Genomic DNA, 20,959 nt, shown 5'->3' on the forward strand with positions numbered 1-20,959 from the left:
ATATATATATATTTTGTAAAAACTGTTTGAGTACTTTATAATCATTATCGTTATTAATCACATTGAGATGTGCACTAATTAGCACAGCTAATCATGAACTTGCACAATAAGATTTACCAAAAGAACACTAACGCCGGCCAGTTGTATATATACACGATGTACGTATATATAGTGGCATCCCTTGTACTTCCACACGGATAGATTTTTTATTAATAAATTTAATGAAGAGAAATTATTTCAAAGAGCATATTCTCGATCGCACACGTTTAATAATAGGGTAGGATTTGATTTATGAGAAATATTTAATTTTATATTTTTTTAAATCAAATAATATTATATCAGTGGTGCAGAAAGTACTCATACATTCTTACTTACAGGTAAAATGACTCTAAATTTAATAAGAGTTGTATCGCTATTACAACCTTTGATTGATTTGTACATTAATATTTAGTTGAAAGAAAATTATTTAAAGTAATATTAGATTATGGCTCGTTTGTTTTCAAAGATGAGATGAGATGTGTTGAGATTAAAGTTAAAAAGTTAAATAAAATATTGTTAGAATATATTTTTTAATATTATTTTTGTTTTGGGATTTGAAAAAATTGAATTGTTTATTTTATTTTGTGTGGAGATTTAGAAAAGTTATAATGATGAGGTGAGATAAGATGAGATGTTTTCTGAAAACAAACGAGGATAAGCTCTAAATTGATAAAGTTGGTGCAAGTTATTTATTAAAAAAGTATATCCTATTAATAAAGAATAAATTGTTTTACACTTTTTAAAATCGAGTACATTTTTTTGCAAAATCACTGTGTAGAGGGATTTTTCCCATTTCACAAAACCCATTGGGCCTCGACCCAATACCCTGCCTCAGGGTCACCATGCAAGACCACGCTTGAAGCAAGGTGTCTGCCAAGGAAATGGATTAAGTGACTGACATGACAGATCAGCCTAACATCCCTCGGTCACATTTTGGACATGGGAACTTGAATGAAACATAGCGGGAAATATGAAGAACCCTCGATCCTCTGACATGGGAACATCTACAGTCCACAAATGATAAAAGTAAGGCCAGGGAACCAGGCCACATTAATGGCATCACTATCGAGTTATACACCACATTGATGGTGCCTTCGCAGAACCATGCCGCATTAAATGACTCTGACAGCAGGAACAGTATGAGAGGCACGAACTTCATAGAGACAGACACGATCTACTCCTCCCTAGACCCATGGTATAAAAAGCAACCTTCAGATGCGATAAACTCTCTCTGATCTTTAAACTCTTTCACTTATTTACAAAAGCATGCAAAATACGAAGTTAACACACTGTATCATACAACTTGTTTACATGGTACTTTTACAAAACATTACTCAAAATGTTATTGTTTCGGTGTCAACTTCAAGAAGGCGGAGTGGAGTCATAGTCTATAAACATGCTCCCATTCTAGTAGAAATAGGAATTCTAAGTCTTTTAACTTTTGGTTATCAGATCAATTGGATCCCAACATTATCCACGACTTTTTATTTTTTATTTTATTGTTTTTCATGATTGAACTTTCAAATTGACTTAACTTCTTGAATAGAAAATAAAAAGGTCAAATTTCTACCAACAATTTGTTATTTTTATTTTTATGGCTAAACTGTCCGAAAGATCTTGTTCATGTTGAAAGCAATGATATTCCAGCTAGGCGATATCGTAAAGAATAAGATAGAATTAATATTATATCTACTTCAACCCTTTGAGACGTTCCAAAGGGTTCTCACTTCTCGCCATGGGATAGGAAAGGCATATATAATTTTATGCTGGATTCATTCCTCAAGTCCAATGCAATAATAAATATCATAATTAATTATGCCAATTACAACGTGAATTTCTTTTTTCTCTTTCCATGATTTATCTTAAGTACTTTGTACGTACTTCTGTCCAATTTGGGTTGGCAAAGCTAGCTTTGTATTTGACACACAAGACGATGGATGAAAGAAAACAAGAATCAAGCATCTTCCCACAATCTTGGAGGTTATTTTTCAGAAGTCCAGCCCACAATAAAGTCATGTCCGTTCGTGCAATTATTTTTATATAATCTCTTTGTTGTTGTAGTAGTACTCTTTTATTAATGGGAGTAACTAGGCACCAGCTAGCGTATGTGGGCTGGACTTCTGAAAATCAAGCTATAGAAAAGTTTCTTTATAAAGAATCAGATTTTTTTATAAGGATGCATTAGTTTCAGTGGGAAAAATAAGCTACAAATAGAGAATTCTAATATTAAATATCTTTGGAGGGCCGGGGACAAGCATGCATGCAGGGGGCGTATTTCCCTCATGGCTGGCTGGGACCTTGAATTGGCCCCCCAAGAGTAGAGTGCATGGTTGGTGTTGGCAAAGCTAGCACAAAATGGAAATCTTTCCTGCATAAAGGTGGCGGACGCACGTACATACGTACGTAAATGGAGTAAGTAATTAGTGGATATATTTTTATGTTGCTATTAGATTTGCAATCCACATCAGATGGAGCTAGCCTGCGCTACTTTTGCACTTCTTTAACACTATCAAACAAGACGATTGCATGTGCTCCATCATTTACATATATAATTGCAGAAATCTCTTTTTTTTTTTCTTTTTCCCTTTTATTTCTTTTTTTTTTCTCCTTTGTGGGAGAGCTGGGATCAGGACTTATCTTCCTAATTCCTAAAGGAAGCTTGCACTATCCATGCATATATATGTTAATTAAGTGGACATTTTGAAACTTTTTCTTTTTATGTGCAGATTATGTGTTTGTACACGCGTGATGAGCTCATGAATACGTTACTATTAACAATAGTACGTACTGTGCGTGGGTGCCATTTGGGATATGATTTGGGAATTAATTGAAGTAATTAAGTGATGGGTCGTATGAATCTGAGATGAAATACAAAAAACAAAGAACAGAAGAAGATGATTGTAGTAGTACTATTACTTGGTCTGAAAACGGAGAAAACCATATATATTAACAAGATCATGAGTTACTGTTATGGGTAGATGATCTTGCTTTATCTAGGTAGACACAATTGTCGATCCTGCAAAAAACTATTAGCAAATGGGTCGTTAGTTCAGAATATTCAAGAATTTTGGTTTATTTTTTTAATTGCCCTAGTGTGAATTGCTTGAAGAATATGTTGTGAAAAACGATGACATGGGAAAAATAAAATAAAAACAAGAAATGAATTATCATACGATCGATACAAAGGTTTTTGTAGTTCGAGAACATGCCTACATCTATGGTGTTGCAAAGGATTTATTATCTTGAGGAATGACGAAATATACTGTTCCAGATGACCATACTGTTAATTAATTGCATATTTATAGGATTGTACAGAGGAAATCCTAATTTTACAATTAGGAGATAATTCGCTTGAGCAAAATGTTAAATGAGCCTCGAGCGAACTCTCTGTCTGAGATTCGCTTGAGCGACCTTTAGCGCGAAAGTTGTGTGAACTTTTTGTTTGTCGTTTCTCGAGTCATCAAATAGGACCACCACAAGAATAAACATGGTTCTACAAATCCAACAGAACATACTATGAAATGGATTGATCATGAATTATCAAGAACTTTATTTATTTATTTTGAAGAAATAAAACGCTTTTCTCTTGCCTTGTACATGATATATATTACATTATCTTTTGGGGTTTGCTCGTCTAGGGTAAATACTATCCCTTGACATTTTCAATAAGCAGCAATATCCCCTAACCTGAAGTTGGAGAATAGGTTAATTAAGAGTGTTATTTGCGATGACATGACATTGTACTTTTCCTTGAATCCGCTCTATGAAATCGATTATAAGTCAAGCTTGGGATATACTTCGGCTACCATTCCAAAGGAATTAAAAGGCATATTACGTTTGAATAAATGTGGTTTGTCGTGCCTAAGAAGGGGATAAATTGTGAATGAAGGCATCTGAAGTAGGCGTCGTTTCTGAGTTACGTGTTTACGCTGCTGGGTCGTTTACGGTGCTGTTCATGAGATTACGTTTTCGGTGGTTCTTTTCATTTATGGTTGGTTTTTGATTTATTCATTATTCTTTGTATAGCTCTCTGTAATAATTATCCTGGTGGATTAGGCATTGGGATTTTGGTTTCTCCCAATAAGTTATTGTCATTGGCACATGGGATGATTTTTTTGAATAATTGTAAATCACGTGTCTTGAATATTGTCACGGTATTCTTCCACTATAAGTGAGGATTTTCTCTAATAAAATATGGGCCGGGATCACTAGTGGACATGTAACCTCGTCTATTTTTCAAAAAAAAAAAAAAAGAAAAAAATTCAAGCTTGGCAAGGATTTTTGAGTAAGTCCAAATCATTAAAATCAATGCGCCATTGATCTCAACAATCTCGACACAATAGAAGACTTGAATCAAATGATTTCATTCGAATTCCAGATTGTCTTTATATATGTTAAGGTTTTCTATTGGAGAGATGCCATTAATGTTCCAATTGGCAATTGTCGAGGAGGAAAAAATACCAAAAGGGAAGAGAGGGAAACTTGGATCGATGTTATTATTGGTTTTATCAACGCAAGTGTGAGAGAATGGAATTAGTAACCAACTATGTAAATTAAGTAACCAAAAATGGTCCAATAAACCCATGCAACCATGAATCACATCCAAAATGCAGGACAACTTGCCTTAAAGGTCTTTGGAAAAAACTGCACCGGGACACGTGGCGGCGCATGATCATGAGAATCTGATGTAATTAACATAAGATGAATCATTGATGGTGATATTGGTAACGATGGCTCAAGAAAAATCTTAAATTCCCCATCTGTACTTGAGCTTTAGGACATTTTAGTAAGTTACGATAATGTTTCTTCAGCATATTAGAATTTATTATATGATTTGGGCGCGGAGCTAGGCAGGTTCAAAGCTCTGGTGAAGGCCAGGACAAGTGAAGATTGATGGCTCTATCATGAGAAATCGTCGTTGGAGAAAGTTGGTAACTCAAACAAGCAAAGCTTGAGGCTTGAGCAGCATTGAGCATACTGCTCAACTTGATTTATTTTGAAAAATGATTTATACACAATATTTTTTACAATAATTTATATAATTATATTTTAAATAAGAAATATTTTTATAAAATATCTTATAAAAATAATATTATTTTATAAAAATATTTGTATTTTATAATATTATTATACAATATTAATGTAACCATTATTCATTTATTTTATAATCAAGTGACGAAGTTTCTTGACAATTGGAGAAGAAAAAGTTTCCTAGCTCCCGAGAAAAGACGCATTCACCAATGTCCACTGGGGTGTACGTCCGGCCGAATTGGAGATGATTAAACTGGGTTGGGACTTAATTGAGTTGAGTTAGTTGAATCGTCGACATTAGTATTTTATGAGTTTTATTGGGATGTATTAAGATTTTCAAATTAAAATAATTTAATTTTTTAAGTTAAAATATATAAAATATGTTGATATGAGTTTAATTTTTTTTTTTTATGAAAAAAATTAATAAATTTCGCCAATAATTAGTTTGATATGAATTTAGTTAGGTTCTTTTTCCAAACACAGGTTGGGATCTTTGGAAATAGTTTTGGTCTCATCACATCCGTCCATCTCATTTCTTTCTTAAATATCATTTAAATACAAATATTTTTAAATTAATCATTACTATTTTATCAAACTTTTAGACAAAAAATAAAAAACAATTCAAACTTTTTAAAATTTTAAAATAAAAATTATATTATAACAATATTTTAATTTTATAATATTTTTTATTTAACTTTTTCTCTCTCATTTTCTAAAATTCTATAAAACATTACTCAAACTATCTTATTATTATTCATAGACCATTTTATATAACTACTATTCACAAAACTTTTATTTCATCTTCTTCCCTAAACATTCCCTAAGCTTACCGAATTAGGGGCTGAAAAGTTCAAAACTGCTTGAACATTTTTGTTTGTGGATAATGAGCTGTAAAGAGTACTAGAAAGCAAAAAAAACAATAAGGGCAGGAATCAAAAAGGAATTTGGGGTTAAAGATGTGGAGCAGGAGCCAGCAGGAAGTTGCAAGTGAGAATGCCTCCTGCGCATTTGGATGTTTTTAGTCTAAGAAAAGATGTTCTTTGAGTCTCATGATCAGGGACCAAGTTGCATAGATCAGGGCAAAGTGGTTTTAAGATACACATGCATTTAAGTTCTTGTTTTATGCCTCGTTGATCTAATATATGCTCTCTTATCAGTACTTCATGTAATCTATGACGTGATCTGCATGCATATATACGTTCTGATAAATATATTCTTTTGATTTGTGGACAATTTGGATATTATTATAAGTAATTAATTTGTTTTGTTTAATTTCAAACTTAGGCTAAAATTATTTGGTTCCCATAATATCGAGCATAAAGATAATATTAGGTAGGGAGAAAGGGATGTTACACTACATTAATATTATTTATTTGTTAGTGGTTTGTAATTGTTTCCGTCAGTGGACGTAGGCCGCTAGCTAAAAGATAAAATTATACACTCGCTTTTGTTATTGTATCATTGATCCTTTATTTCAATCATATAATCAATCTTTCACACTTAAAGTAGTCAATCCTTTAGAATAAAGGTCATGATCAGAATTGAATTTCCTCATCATAAATTATTTTCTCAATTGAAAAGATCAGATTAATTACTACAATTATATATAATTAGTTTGGAAGAATCATATATATATATATATATGACTATAATTAATTAATTGTTTATTGTATTAATATTTTTCAAATTTTTCTTTCACATGATATAATAAATACCCTAATCTTTAGGGTTAGTTTGCCCATGAGATCACTTTAAGAGATGAAATGATTACTCAAAAAGTAGCACAGGCGTGGATGCATGAAATGGCATTACCACTAAGCAAGTAGATCATTAACATTTCCTGATCATGTTTGTCTTTTTCTAATTTCCATGTAATGGTGGTGATTAGATCTTGTACATGCGCGATGGTCGATTTCATTTAAAAATATCTTAGGTTAGATTCTAATTCGATCATCTACAGCTTTATAATTCAGAGAAATCTCTCTGATATTCTAATTGAATTCCGCTCCAAAAACTTAAAAGAGTCTTTCGATCGTTGCCAAAAAGCCATTGGAGAGAAGAGGGGAGGTGTAGGGTTGAGTTTCTGATCATTATAATTGCTTTAATCAACAATAACAACAACAACAATAATAATAATAATAATAATAATTGTACGTCTAGAATTAGAATGCACGACATTAAGTAGGTTAGACGAGTGATCTTTTGACATCTCTAATTGGTGGACAACGTCAACATGCACTAACATGATTAATAATATTTAACAACAACAACATGATAACTAAGTTATATATCTGAGATTTCTTGTTTACTGATCTGCTATGCCTCAGCGGCCCTTCTTGAGCTGCATTGATATGTGATAGTGCCAAACAACCAAGAGGAAAATCATGAGGAAAAAGCCTAATTAATCAGTTCTAGTACATACATGCAGAAATTGTACCCGTATGCACACCCCGCTGATGTGGCAATATTTTATTAAAAAAAGAAGAAAAGAAGACGGACGGACGGAGGAAGAAGAAAGAGAAAACACCCCCATACTTAGACTTTTTGTTTATCTCTTGGTTTCATTTCTCTCCCACTCTTATCGTAACAGAGTCTTAGATCAGTGTAGCTCCGTCGTTGTTGATCAATTGGAGTAACCCACGCCATCTTGAGGTGAACATCTACTTAAATATTCAACATTTTGAATTCTCAGTACATGCCCCACTGAAAATTTAAGTAGATAAGTCAATTCTTGAGGTAAACATTTTGAGGTGAATTTAAATAGATAAGCTAGATGATGTGTTGGATTTGCAAAACCACTCTTGAGGTGAACATCTAACAACGTGAACTGATCCACCGACAAAAATAGAAAATGACAAGAAAAAAAATGTATTCAGTTTGTTACACCTAAAACGCAGAACAATTGCATTTTGAAACCCATCATGAAAAAACAGATTGTGCAAAACATAAACATCAACAACACAACCACAGATGTTCCAAAGTAGAATCCACAGATTTGTTGAGATTCCAAATATTTTGAAAATGAAAATAAAAATGGATCACAAACCTTCCAAAGTAGAATAAACTAAGAGTTGGACAGAGAGGACTCACCGATCAAAGGAACTTGGTGAACGAAAATGAAAATGGATCCACGAGAAAGAAATAGGGACTCATTGTCTGCTAGTAGAAGCCACCGACCATGAATCCACGACCAAGAAGGACTATGAGACTATCGTGGGTGAGGGTTAGGGTTCAGTGTTGAAGAAAGATGAGACTTAGGGTTAGAGATATGGCTTAGGAATAGTGTCGAATGAGAGAATGGAGGGAAACTAGACTTGGGAAATTGGCTTTTCTACTGCACGCACTGTTTCAAAACCAAACGCACTGTTTCATTAAACACGGTAGAAGTCATACACGAGGCCTTCACCACTTGCACCTGTATTTAGACTTTTTCCTAATTAATAGCTGTTGGCTTGGACCTAACTAGCATTAATATATATATATTTATGGATGGAGAGAGAGAGAGAGAATGCATGACCTTTATTAGAAGTGAGCATGCAGCTTGGCCAATCTCTGTAGTCCTAGCTGCTAGTGGATGAATATCACACACACACATATATAAAATAGATCCCTTATTATATAGTGCTTATTTACACAACTTTTCCCGATGGGTTTTTGTTTTCCTGTTTTGGAAGTGATATTAAAAGGATGCTTAATCCGAATTAGAGAATGGACATTGGCCGCCGCCTTCTTTTCCCCAGGCAGTATGGGGGATCGATCTTACTATTCATATTATCTTTTGCTCAATTACGTACAAAGATCAATATTTAGTTTTAGGGATTGCAATAAATGGAAAATTGTCAGGTGGCATACAATAAATAAAAATACATAAAATGAAAAGAGAAGAGGGAAAAACTACATTATACAATAAATAAAAAACTACGTTATCCCTCCTTTTGTAATTTGATTACTCAACTGTCTAAATTGTCATTTTGACGTTCAAATTACCATTCCTTTTGCAATTTACCGTCTCTTTTAATTAAGATTCAACTCTTAAGATTATGTTATGTTACTTGCTTTCCATTCATTTAGGTGTGTTTGGTTGTTGAAATTAACTTAATCCATCTCAAATCAATCATTAGTATTTTTTTAACTTCTCATAATCTCGTTTGGTTACACAGATGAGATGGGATAAAAGTTGAAAATTGAATAAAATATTATTAAAATAATATTTTTTAATAATATTTTTATTTTGAGATTTGAAAAGACTGAATTATTTATTATATTTTATGTGAGAATTTAGAAAAGTTGTAATGATTATATGATATGAGAATCTCATATTGATAATTCATCTCAACTTACTTCATACACAAAACACATTAATTTTAATATGTTTATATTCAAATACATCTTAATGAGATTCACAAAAATTATTATTGATAGATCACTTCAATATACAAACGCAACCTTAATGGTCAGATCTTGATAGTAAGATATTACAAGGAGTATTTTAAATTGAAAGACTAAATGTAAATTTTAGTATTTATATTATAAGTAATGCTTTTTGAACCGATAAAGGAGCGATGTTTTTTATCGATTCTTTTTTTGAAAAGAAAATTTTGTTTAATGGTTAAGGAAGTGAATATTATTAAATTTATATATTTTAAAAAATATATTTAAAAATGTTAAAAAAATTTAAAAAAAAAAACTGAAATTGCACTTTTCGGCGTTTTCGCCTATCAGTTGGGACATCGGTCCAAGTAGCGTCATCCTTATATTATAAAAGAAGTTATAGTTTAAAAGGATAAAATGTGATTTAAAAGTAGTAAAAAAAAAAACTGTATTCGACAATCGACATTGTAGCCGGACCATTGGGCCGATGTACTTATAAGCGTCTTCCGGATAGAACACAACAACAAACGTAGAAATGCTGTGGCCCATTACGACTATTGGGCTGAGCCGAAGGTCCTGATAGCCTTTTGCAAGGTGCTTTGAGGTAGGGGAAATTTTTTTTTTTTTTTTTTTTTTTTAACTTTTTTCTTTGACGGATTGATTCGAGACTGGAATTTAAGCAAAGTAAGTTAAGTAACTGCTTTTTACTTTTCCCATCGATAGGCAACGAATATTTTTTAGCAGCAGCAGCAGCAGCAAAGGATGATTGCACGCAGTTGGCAAAGACTTCACTGTTCTTTCGGGGTAAGAGTTGGCAATTGCACGCCGCAAATCTTAATATTAGGCTGCGTTTGTATGTTGAATCAAGCTCAATTTTTTATAAATAATAGTGAGTTGAGTAGCGGATGAAATTATGTGAAACTAATCTAAACTGAATTTAAAGTATGTTTGGAAGTTAAGATGAATTTAATACTTTTATGAGAAGTTGAAAAAGATTATGAATCTCACGTATAAAGATGTGTTAAGTTGAAAAAAGTTATGGGTTCCATGTATAAGGAGGTTTTGAGGTGATATAAAGTTTAGTAATTTAAGAATTGAGTGTTTGGATGTTAGACTCAGCTTAAAATTAGATTGAACTTAGTTGAGCTCAGCTGAGTCTTGCAACCAAACTCATCTGATACATTTGCAGTTTCATTTTCTGATCTGAAAATTGTGTAAGATAACTAATCTCAGCAAAATGCTTTGCCGTGGAGCAATTAAACCTGTATCAATTAGATGATCACCAGATGATCACATTCAATTAGCAAGATGAAAAAAAAAAGGGGGGGAAATAATGGGTGACTGCTCAAGCTGCCAAAGACCAGACAAGTAGAACAATTTCACAAGTTATACCCAGTAGAAACAGAGAACAGAACTCAGTACCACGAACAAGGAAGAGTTTGTATGTAATCATCTCTCTTTTTATGATCACAAAGAATTGTTAACCATATAAAATAATACAAAGATAACTCGGAAGATCTTTTACCAAGGAAGAAAAAGGGGGCCGGGGGGAATCCACACAGTAAAAGACGGTTCTAAATCAATCCATATATCCAACAGTAAAATGAATTACAACGTGCCAGCAGTAAAATTCTTAAAATCCAGCCACTATGCAGTTAGAAAATCTTGTTATACTGGCTAGTGAGAGAATCCTTGAGATTTGAATAAAGACCATAAAGCGAGTACTGACGAAGTTTTTCCACTTCATACCATGAGTTGAGAGCTGAAAGGTGCTTATCTGTACCAGAGAATGCTAATTGTATCCCAAGACTGCAATCTACAGTGGATCCATGGTTCTTGCAGCTGGATGTTTTGATTGCGCAATGCTGATTGTTGAGACAGACAAAGTTAGAGTTTCCTGAACATTTGGAGCAACCATCCCTTTTCCAATACAAGTTTTGCAGCCTGCCCTTCTGAAACTCAAGCACCTGCACCACAAAATTTAATTGGTTTCTATTTTTTCCAAGGATGTGAAGGAAAAACCAGATCAAAAAGAGTAAATGAAAGTTGGATCTCCTTACAAGAGTAAAGCTGGTTACGGTGTATGAACTATTCGCAACAAACGTAGGAACAGACCTTGCAGCATATTTCCGACCCGCAAATGCAACCATATACCCAAAAGAGTCCTGTTAAAGGCAGAAGAAACATTTTTTTTTTATGAGTAGCAAAAAAATAACATTTTCCTCAAAGAGAGAGGAGGGCTTGATATTTCTCAATGAAGCATTGCAAGATTTGAAATGAAACATAATTCTCTGGCACAAAACCAAGGCTGAGTAACATAAGCCAACACAACCCTAGTAATATTTACATATCAAACCCATTATAAGACCGTGTTTCTAGCACAAAATTAAGGCCGTGGAATAAGATCGGAGTCCTCAAGTCTAAACACGTCAATTTCATTGCTCACGTATATCAAATTATTTCGAATATGAATTTCAACGGCTCAGAACACCATATCATGGCGAAACAAGATCATCCCTTCAAGTAACCGTAGAGCGAGGGAGGGAGGAAGAGAGAGAGAGAGAGGGGGGGGGGCTAACCGGAGTGAAGGAGGAGTTGACGGTGAGGAGTGAGATCTCGTCGACCTTGGGCCTGAAGAGCGCGATCTGAGACTTGGAGGAAAGGTGAAGCCTGCTGTCACAGGGGGACAGCTGGAGGGTGCTGTTGTAGAGGAACGAGTTCCTCGACGCGAACGCGATCGCGAAAGTGAACCCGTCGGATCTTGCCACCGTCGTGTCCGAGCACGGCGAGTGTATCCGGTTGTTGTCGCTCGCTCCGACGAAAACCGCCGCCATAGCCATCATAGTAATCGTCACAAACGACGTCGTCGCCATGGCCGATCGTGAATGACTTTGTTTCTTTGATCCTCTGGAGTTGGGGAGGAGTACAATTTTTTCTTAAGCGAGCCGGAACAGTTAGAGGTATGATCTAGTGCTGCGTCTGCGTAGTTGGCAAGTGGTACCAGAATTTTTTACCGTCAGATTTATATGAATTTTAGCGTTGAGAATTCTGGCACGTTGATAATCAGATCAAATGAGAAATTCTCAAAACTTCTCCCAATTTTCTTTTCAAACAATATTCAAACATAAAATATTTTTCAATTTTAAAATTTTAACTTTTTCATCTATTATTATAATTTTTTACAAATTTCAAAACAAAACAAAAAAAAAAAATAGACAACTTTTTCAAACTTCAAAATAAAAATAATATTTAAACAATTTATTAATTTTATAATAATTTTATTCAATTTTTTCTTTATCATTTTCCAAAATTCAATAAAACATCTTAATTCAAACAATCTTATTATTATTCACAAAAATATAAGATATTCCAACTCTAATTCTTCACGCTTGCAAATGTGTATATTTTAAACTCATTCTAAATCATTTTGTTTTCAATCCTACTTAAACATTGCTATGTCTATAGAAAACACCTTTATATCTTAATATCTCATAAATTAATTTTCAAAAATTTTTAGTTTCATACTTCTTTTTTTAAATCAAACTCAATTGTGTTAATAACTTATAAGGTGTGTCTTCAATAGTTACTTATAAATAAAATACATATAAAATGACAATATAATTGTTCTTTAAGTATTCTCAATATTTTTATTTAGGTTTTTCACGTCATCATTCCAATTTTCATAAAAACCTAAATAAGACACAAAAAACAATACTATTATTTTAAATTTTAAAACAAAAATTATATTAAAAAATGATATTTAAATAATTTTTTAATTTTATAAAATTTTTTTCAACTTTTTCAATCTTTTTTCTTAAAACTCAATAAAATATCTTAATTCAAACTATTACACTATTATTAATAGATATATTGAGATATCCTAAATGAGAAATAATTTGTACAAGCCTCAAATAGACAAACCTCATACAAGCCTTTGTAAAAAAGTAGATCACATATAAAAAAAAGTGTAAAAAAAATTATTCTTTATTAATGAAATACATTTTTTATAAAATATTTGTATAAAACTTATCTATTTGAGACTTGTACCTAACATTATTTATCCTAAATATCCAAAAAGACTCTAAATTTTTGGAATTAACAGAATCTATTTGGATTGAGAAATGAGATGAGACGAGTTGAGATGTTTTTAAATAACAATAAATAGTAATGAGATGAGTTAAGATGATATTTAAATCCAAACTGGCTCTAAAAGAGAGTATCAATTTTAAATACAAGAGTTGCATCCTTTGATTAAGGATCAGCTAGCCAACCCCTCCTAGAGCCAGCTAACTGTGTAGAATGCTATGATACAGGAAGGAAGCGATAAATGCACATAGTTGACCACCAACTACATTACCTGTCTCAAAAGAAAAATAGCCCATCTGCCTTGGTATATAATACGACACACACCTAGATCAAGATGGCGTTCAAAACTCATTCCTAATATAAATATAAAACTATTTAAAATGTGGGATTTAATAATACATAAATGGTAAGTAAATAGGTGGAAACTGGTGACACAAACTTCTTGATCGTGGCGGCAAAACTAAAGCATAATGCGACACGACATAAACGGAGTAAAGAAGGAGCCTCTTCATTTTCCTAGTTTCGATCCACACACATAAAATATTGCCTTTACCTTGCCTCATTCTAATAAATTAGTGTTAAGCATCAAGCTTGCAATGCATCGAATGTGCGTTGTAACTCAGATGAGATAGACAGATATGAAATATAAATGCTTGCTTGAAATAAAGACGTTGCCCACATCAAACACCAAGAGTAATCTTGTAAAAGGATGATGAGATCCGTTGACCTCCAATCACCCAAATCACACTTGCAGACAGATTTTCGTAATCTAACGTAGAGATGAGTATAATGCAATCACATGTATTGCCCCCATTTGGCTTCCCACTTTAGTTTACTTGCAAACAAAATAAACCAACTTTGGATTACATACTCAGCCAATAATCTCTCTCTCTTTCTCTCTCTCTCTCTCTCTCTCTCTCTCTCTCTCTCTCTCTCTCTCTCTCTCTGATGTTGCATCCGTTGACTTTTTTTAACACTAATCCTAAATAGCCATCTTTCTTGGGTCATGGCCTGGCCATGGCTGACCAAGTCACTAGTCCTATTATCTCCCAAAATCTCAAGCCCTGCAGCTGGGTAATTCCTGAGTACTCCTCAAGGAGATGAACAGCACAGCAGGTTCAGGTGGACTTCTCGACAACATCGGAGGATTAGGCTATGGCATCGGAATTTCGATCGGAATCCTCCTGCTTATCACGACCATCACCCTGGCTTCTTTTTACTGCACCAGGGCAGACCAACCAACAGAACCGGCAAGAAGTCGGAGGACTGCTCCTCAGGTAATCGAATCACAAAACTATGTTGTCGATGTTGGACTGGATGAGGCCACCATCCTGAGTTATCCAAAGCTGCTCTACTCCGAGGCTAAGAGCAAGAAGAAAGATTCCACAGCCACATGCTGCTCCATATGTTTAGCAGATTACAAGAGTAGCGATATGCTCCGGCTGCTGCCTGATTGTGGGCATCTCTTCCACCTCAAGTGTGTTGACCCGTGGCTGCGTCTGCACCCCACCTGTCCGGTTTGTAGAACATCTCCAATGCCAACACCCCTCTCGACACCTCTGGCCGAGGTGGTTCCATTGGCAAGCAGGAGGGATTGATGGCTGGACTGAGATCAGGACATTTGAAATTTTTATCTTTTTTTCTGACATTTGTATACGCTGTAGAAGTTTCACCTGTTATTGAAGTTCACACACATGATGATACTATTGCTATAATGAAAATCCATAGATTCTTTCTCCTTTCTTTGGGTAGCCTCGGATTGATTCTATGCCATTCATTGATTTTCAATTATATGCAATGTAAGTCCAGAAATTTTGTGTATATTGTAAAAGAGGTATGCTGACAAGATACGAGTGCATAGAAATAAATGCTCCCGGGACCATGCATCGACCAGACTCTTGGGCCAGATCAAAAAATGTAAAATCAGGGGAAAATTGCATCAGTGTTGGTGCATACATCTAAGCTATCGTTTGTTTTCACAACTCTTCTCAACTCATCTCATTTAAATATTATAATTTTTTTCAAATTTTCAAACAAAAGAAAATAAACAATTCAATTTTTTTCAAATCTTAAAACAAATATAATATTAAAAATATATATTCTAATAATATTTTATTTAACTTTTAATTTTAATCTTAATTTAATATCTCATCTCATCTCATCTGTAAAAACAAAGAAGACATTTTGGTTAGAATCACTCCCACAGAACAGATAAAGAAGGTTGATAAAACCATAGAAACTCAATAAACCACAAATCGCCTAAAGATTCCACAGACCCCACAGGCACAGCACAACATCAGATCAAGGTTTCCTCAAAGTGACAGATGAAATAAGAAAATATCTTGGGAGCATCCACTGTAGGCTGCATCCAAGTTGCACGCATTACGTGTCGAAACGGGGGGCTTGAGAGATTTTCAACACATTTTGAATTTTCATTCTGTCTCACCCACCCCCCACATTTACCTTTCTTCCTCTCTCTCTGTTTCTTTCTTCCTATTCTCTTCCCGTTTCTTTCCTTCTTCTCCCCCCACCCCCCTGAGTAGGTCCTCTGCATTGTGATTTCCCGAGCTCCTCTGCACTGTCATTTCTAGAGCTCCTCTGCACTGCGATTTCGAGCTCACAACAGAGATTTCGAGTTCCTCCCCCGAAGCCCTGAGCTCCTCTGCACTGCGATTTCGAGTTCGCAGGTGATCCTAACGATTTCTTCTTCTTCTTCTTCTTCTTCTTCTTCTTCTCTGAGATTTCTTCTTCTTCTTCTTCTCTAAGATTTTTTCTTCTACTCTAAGGTTTCTTCTTCTTCTCTGCGAGTTCGACACACTCAGATTGAAGCCCTCAATCCATCGACGTGAAGCCCTCAGATCTGCGAGAGGGGTAATGTATCGTTTCTTGTAAATAATCTTCTTCAAGTTTTTCCATGTATTACTCCTTTTTTCTCTATAATTCTAGAGTTTAGTCATACATTTCTTTTTTTTCTCTGTGTTTACAGCATCTCTTTTTTCCTCTAGGGTTTAATTATATGAGCTGTAAATTAATGGTATTTTGCTAGAAATTAATGGGGTTGTTTCTGGATGATGTATATCTAGTATTAGCTAGAGATTGGAGGCTGCATTCTATCCGGAAACTTCGATGAGATTAGAAAGCATGGTCAGGTTTGGAAGACATGTCCATACACACGAAAGCACATGTTCTCCTTGTCTTTTTTTTTTTTTTTTTTTTTTGGCATGGAATCTGTTTGCAGTATATCAGATTTCATACATCCTAAGAGAATCATAGAATCCTATAAAATAAGATTTGATGACTCACAATAAATTCTAGTCAGTTAGAATTCAAGACATCATACATATATTGGATAAGTCAAAACTGATGAAAGAAGGGAAATGGAGTTGGACCTAGATAAAAGGTCTTGGCATATAAGATTGTGAGTCACTAGTTAATAAGATTGTGAGTCATAGAATCCTATAAAATAAGATTTGATGACTCATAAGTTAATTCACAGATGCAAGCTTGGGTATCATCAGGGGGAACAGAAATGGTTTCTCACATGTTGACTAGGCACCAGGAGATTCTGCAAGATCTCACTCAAGTAGCGTGGCTTCTTATTTGATGTTTAGCTGAATCATTTAAAATGAATTTGAATCAAACTTTGTAGAAGGGGCTTTTGTCGTTGTGTAAGGGGTCTTGAAGTAATGGGTGTGGATCGACCACGGACTTGTACATAAGCAATTGCAAGCACATGATTACGTGCTTGAGCTGTGGCAAAACCAAGGCTGAACCATGAAAAATGCTACAACTGTGGTGCCAAAGTCACGCATTTGATTCGAGTTCTCTCTCTCTCTCTCTTTGAAACACACAACACACACACACACTAGGTTTTGTTGTTAAGTGTATGCATGCGTTTTTTTTCCTTTCATTATAATGTTCAATATAAGCTTTTACTATTGACAAAAAGAAAGTTCGTAATTTCTATGACAAAAAGAAGGTTAGTAATTTCTATGATTCAATTATAATTAGGTTTGGTTTCTGAAACAGAATTCTGAATTCTGATGCTAGTGAGAAACTTTTTTCTTTTGCCGTGTGAGTGCTTTGATTTTATATGATATTTACTTTTAGTCAGTGGAGAGTTTGCCCAAGTTCTTGTTTAAGTTATGAAAGGGTCGATATAAGGACAGACCAACAGGTGAAGAGACTCGTGTTATATTTGAACCTAACAAGTTTTTAGCATTTAATGTAGCTATACTTTTTAACTGTAATATAGTTACATGCAGACAAGCACATATTGGTGGTGTTTCCAAGTTTTTTCCCTTACTGATTTCAAGTACCTTATAGATTACATGAAATTAACTACATGTTCATGAAATAAATGCCATCAAGTACAATAACAGATTCCCATAACTTCAGGGTCATTCCAGTTATAGAAATATTGTGGCTATCTAAATACATAACATGAATGGACATTTTGAGATTCAATCAAAATCTTTGCAAAAAGAGTAACATCTTCAGTGAATCCTCTGTCATTCCAACACCATATTTAGAGTTGTAGCCACCTATTGTATGGCCATAACCTGTAAATCAGGGGGTTATTTTTCAACTTCATTCAAAAACAACTATAAGAAAGTGAAAGGGAGTGAAAAGGAAAAGACTTGAATAGAGAATAACATGTGCGCAAGTGGGAGGAGACTTGAAAGACCAACTCCAAGACTTGGAGGAGACTTGGAAGACTTGGAGACTTGGAAGGCTCCAGGCCTGCATGGTTCACTAGAGCCACAAAGCTCAACCACCTCTTTGGTTACCTGAAGAGACTTGGAAGACCAACTCCAAGACAATGCACTAAACACCTTCGCAAGCACAAGAATAAAACCATACTTGGAATATAAATTAATTAAATCAAAATGGGATTTTCCTGAACAAATTATTCACAAATGATCATATTAGGCGCCAAGTGAATAGAGAGGAAATAAATCTTAGATCTCATAAGCAAAAGAAATACAAACAAGATTTCATGATCATATGATTGGTTTAGTATGACATAAAGAATAATGAAGAATCAATCTATGGTCCAGTTTTTATAACACTTTTTTTTTTTTAAAAAAAAAAAAAAGTATGATATCATGTTTAAATTGCCAAGATGCATACCTGGTATAGGGATGATGGTCTTCTTTTAGAGGAAAAACTTTCAAGAAAACAAGAAGGATTTGCCAAGAGTAAACATAGGATAGACAGAGCCAAAAAGAAGAATTAGCTAACCAAACATAACTATAACTCTGTTAATGTAGTAGAATCAGTTTGTTGGTATATTCTAATGATAAAACTCCCTGTACCAGTAAGCTATTTTGAAAGTTTTTCTCCCGTTCAATTTCTTACGTCTTTCCCATTTTAATCTCAACTGCTTTTCCATTTTAATCTCAACTGCACTTGGTTGGCAATAATTATAAACTGAGATTTTGATTGATGGTTTTTTCTATTCTGATTAAACAAGAACATAGCTAGGCTGGAGTAATATATAATGCTTGTACTAAGAAGACGGACCATAAATATTTAAGCTATTTGATTTTAGCTAGCTATATATCAATAAAGGAATCCTGTAGCCCTTAAGAACTTGTTCTGGTTGGGTGGACATAAATTCCGAAGTTTATAAATAACTATAATTTACTCATAATATTACCATATATTTTATCTACTTTTTAAGATTGTCCGGGAAATTTACATTCTTTGTTTCTTTCCACAATAACAACATGATCTTGCCTCATTGAGTTAGTTGGTTTTTCTCTTCAACCTTTTGTCAAACACGTTGTGAGCAACTCTGTTTATTCCTACAATATACCATAGTCATTGAATCTGCGTCCTGAATACAACCAAATCCATCGAAATTAAGAAAGTGGCTTCAACTATTAATAAACCCCACCACCATTCATTCTTCAAAAGCACGATTAATGACTCAGCTATATCGATCGACGTGTGGAACAAGAAGCATTTCGTCAATGGAAGGTAGTGCTACGAAAGGTCCTTTGGTTTGGTAAGAACCGGTCAATGACTCTAAACATGGAACTTTCCAATACAAATATTAAGATAATAATAAATAAATAAATAAAGTGAACATTGGTTCCTCAAAACATTGGATAAAAATAACGGCAAGAAAGCTAAGAAGGAAGCGACACACAACAACCAGCCAGAGATAGAGATCTATAGTACTATAACGTTGTGATCAAGATGCAAAAAACGTATGGAATAAGGAGCCATGCATATGAACGACTATCTAAAACCAGAGAAATCATGTATATTCTAAAGTAAAAATTGTAAAAAGCTAACACGAAATTGCATGAGATCCATTAAAATGCAAAAACTTGCCTCCGAGGCCTATAAATCCAAAGGAAAGTGACACGCGCACAAACAAGAATGTTTGGAAAAATTATATATGCAGAGAGAGAGAGAGAGAGAGAGAGAGAGAGAGAGAGAGAGAGGCCTAAGGAGCAGTAGAGTCATCAGTGAGGTCAGAGACGAGAAAGGTGGAGCCATCGAGCTTCAACTGAGTAGAGAGAATGAGAGGGAGCTCTTGATCGGCTTTGCGCTTGGGGTGCATGGTACGGCCGAGCTCCTCAGCGCCGAACGCAGCCTTGTAGAACAGAATGGCGTTGCTCGCCTTGGGAGCCTCCACAAGCAGCTGTGGCTTTGAATCTCCGAGGGACAGAAAATACGAACCAAGCCTCAGAGAGAGGTAAGAAGTGTGTGAAACGCTAGCCCTAGGAGAGAGAAAGAACCAAGCCTCTGGAGTGGTGGCACTGGGCAGACGGAGGAGCGTAACTGGGTTCGCTGGACAGAGAGAGGGCGTCGCCGGGTGGCGTTGGGCAGAGGAAGGTGACGCGAGGCGGGCGAGGGAGGGAGGAGATATTTCGCGGGGTTTTGAAATTTGAATGGACGAATGGGCCTCTGAAATTCAAATGGAGAAGGAAAAAAGAGAACCATAACGCATGTTTTGTCTAATCAGCAGTCACGTAGTCTGTGCAATATATACACCGGTACAATAATTTTTCTTTAAAAGAATTTAAAAAATAAACATTGCATCATTTATTGTTATCCCTATAAATATTTCAGATATCATTAAATAAGTAAAAAATGATATATGACGACTCACTTCATGCGTCATCTTCTTTCTCTTCCACTCGACATCTTTGGATAAAAAATTATTCGAAGAGATCTTTTTCCCTCTAAATAATATCTGTCGGTATAATTTTGAAACACTTGGAAGATAGCCAAACTAGAAACTCGTACCTATCTCCCTCTTAGAGCATAAAAGCGCCTCATCAATTTCCACCCTCGGCATCTGCCTCTTCAAATTGCCTTAAGTCTGTCATTTATCTCCTTATAATTTTCTAGCGTCCTGATAAAATAACTTGGCAAGACCTGACAACATTATTATATCGTGTTAAAATAGACA

At 34.6% G+C, this 20,959-nt stretch overlaps 3 protein-coding genes across 3 annotated transcripts; 1 reads left to right on the forward strand and 2 right to left on the reverse strand.

Moving 5' to 3' along the window:
• Positions 1–10,883: 10,883 nt before the first annotated feature.
• On the reverse strand, positions 10,884–12,435 carry LOC121268316. The gene is made up of 3 exons (XM_041172532.1): positions 12,021–12,435; positions 11,502–11,606; positions 10,884–11,408 (listed from the first exon to the last, which is right to left on the reverse strand). Exons 1-3 carry the CDS (start codon positions 12,312–12,314, stop codon positions 11,097–11,099), a joined length of 711 nt encoding a protein of 236 aa, XP_041028466.1. The 5' UTR covers positions 12,315–12,435; the 3' UTR covers positions 10,884–11,096.
• Positions 12,436–14,497: 2,062 nt separating this feature from the next.
• Positions 14,498–15,263, forward strand: LOC121268317 (RING-H2 finger protein ATL70-like). Its single transcript, XM_041172533.1, has one exon. The coding sequence runs from the start codon at positions 14,628–14,630 to the stop codon at positions 15,123–15,125; it is 498 nt and encodes a 165-aa protein (XP_041028467.1). The 5' UTR covers positions 14,498–14,627; the 3' UTR covers positions 15,126–15,263.
• A 2,617-nt stretch (positions 15,264–17,880) lies between these two features.
• LOC121267922 lies at positions 17,881–20,845 on the reverse strand. The gene is made up of 3 exons (XM_041172024.1): positions 20,794–20,845; positions 19,992–20,451; positions 17,881–18,362 (listed from the first exon to the last, which is right to left on the reverse strand). Exons 1-3 carry the CDS (start codon positions 20,843–20,845, stop codon positions 18,314–18,316), a joined length of 561 nt encoding a protein of 186 aa, XP_041027958.1. The 3' UTR covers positions 17,881–18,313.
• Positions 20,846–20,959: the final 114 nt, after the last annotated feature.

The sequence above is a fragment of the Juglans microcarpa x Juglans regia genome, chromosome 5S (assembly GCF_004785595.1).
Source record: "Juglans microcarpa x Juglans regia isolate MS1-56 chromosome 5S, Jm3101_v1.0, whole genome shotgun sequence".
NCBI lineage: Eukaryota > Viridiplantae > Streptophyta > Magnoliopsida > Fagales > Juglandaceae > Juglans > Juglans microcarpa x Juglans regia.

Bases quoted from the DNA above. Each gene is read 5' to 3' on its own strand.
- LOC121268316 (XM_041172532.1), bottom strand. From the start codon at position 12,314: ATGGCGACGACGTCGTTTGTGACGATTACTATGATGGCTATGGCGGCG. The intron at 11,607-12,020 runs GTTAGCCCCCCC...TGCCTTTAACAG, and splicing joins TCAACTCCTCCTTCACTCCG to GACTCTTTTGGGTATATGGT. The intron at 11,409-11,501 runs GTAAGGAGATCC...TTTGTGGTGCAG, and splicing joins CCGTAACCAGCTTTACTCTT to GTGCTTGAGTTTCAGAAGGG.
- LOC121268317 (XM_041172533.1), top strand. From the start codon at position 14,628: ATGAACAGCACAGCAGGTTCAGGTGGACTTCTCGACAACATCGGAGGA.
- LOC121267922 (XM_041172024.1), bottom strand. From the start codon at position 20,845: ATGCCGAGGGTGGAAATTGATGAGGCGCTTTTATGCTCTAAGAGGGAG. The intron at 20,452-20,793 runs GTACGAGTTTCT...TTTGAATTTCAG, and splicing joins ATGCTCTAAGAGGGAGATAG to AGGCCCATTCGTCCATTCAA. The intron at 18,363-19,991 runs TTAGGCCTCTCT...GTGCTTGCGAAG, and splicing joins ACTGATGACTCTACTGCTCC to GTGTTTAGTGCATTGTCTTG.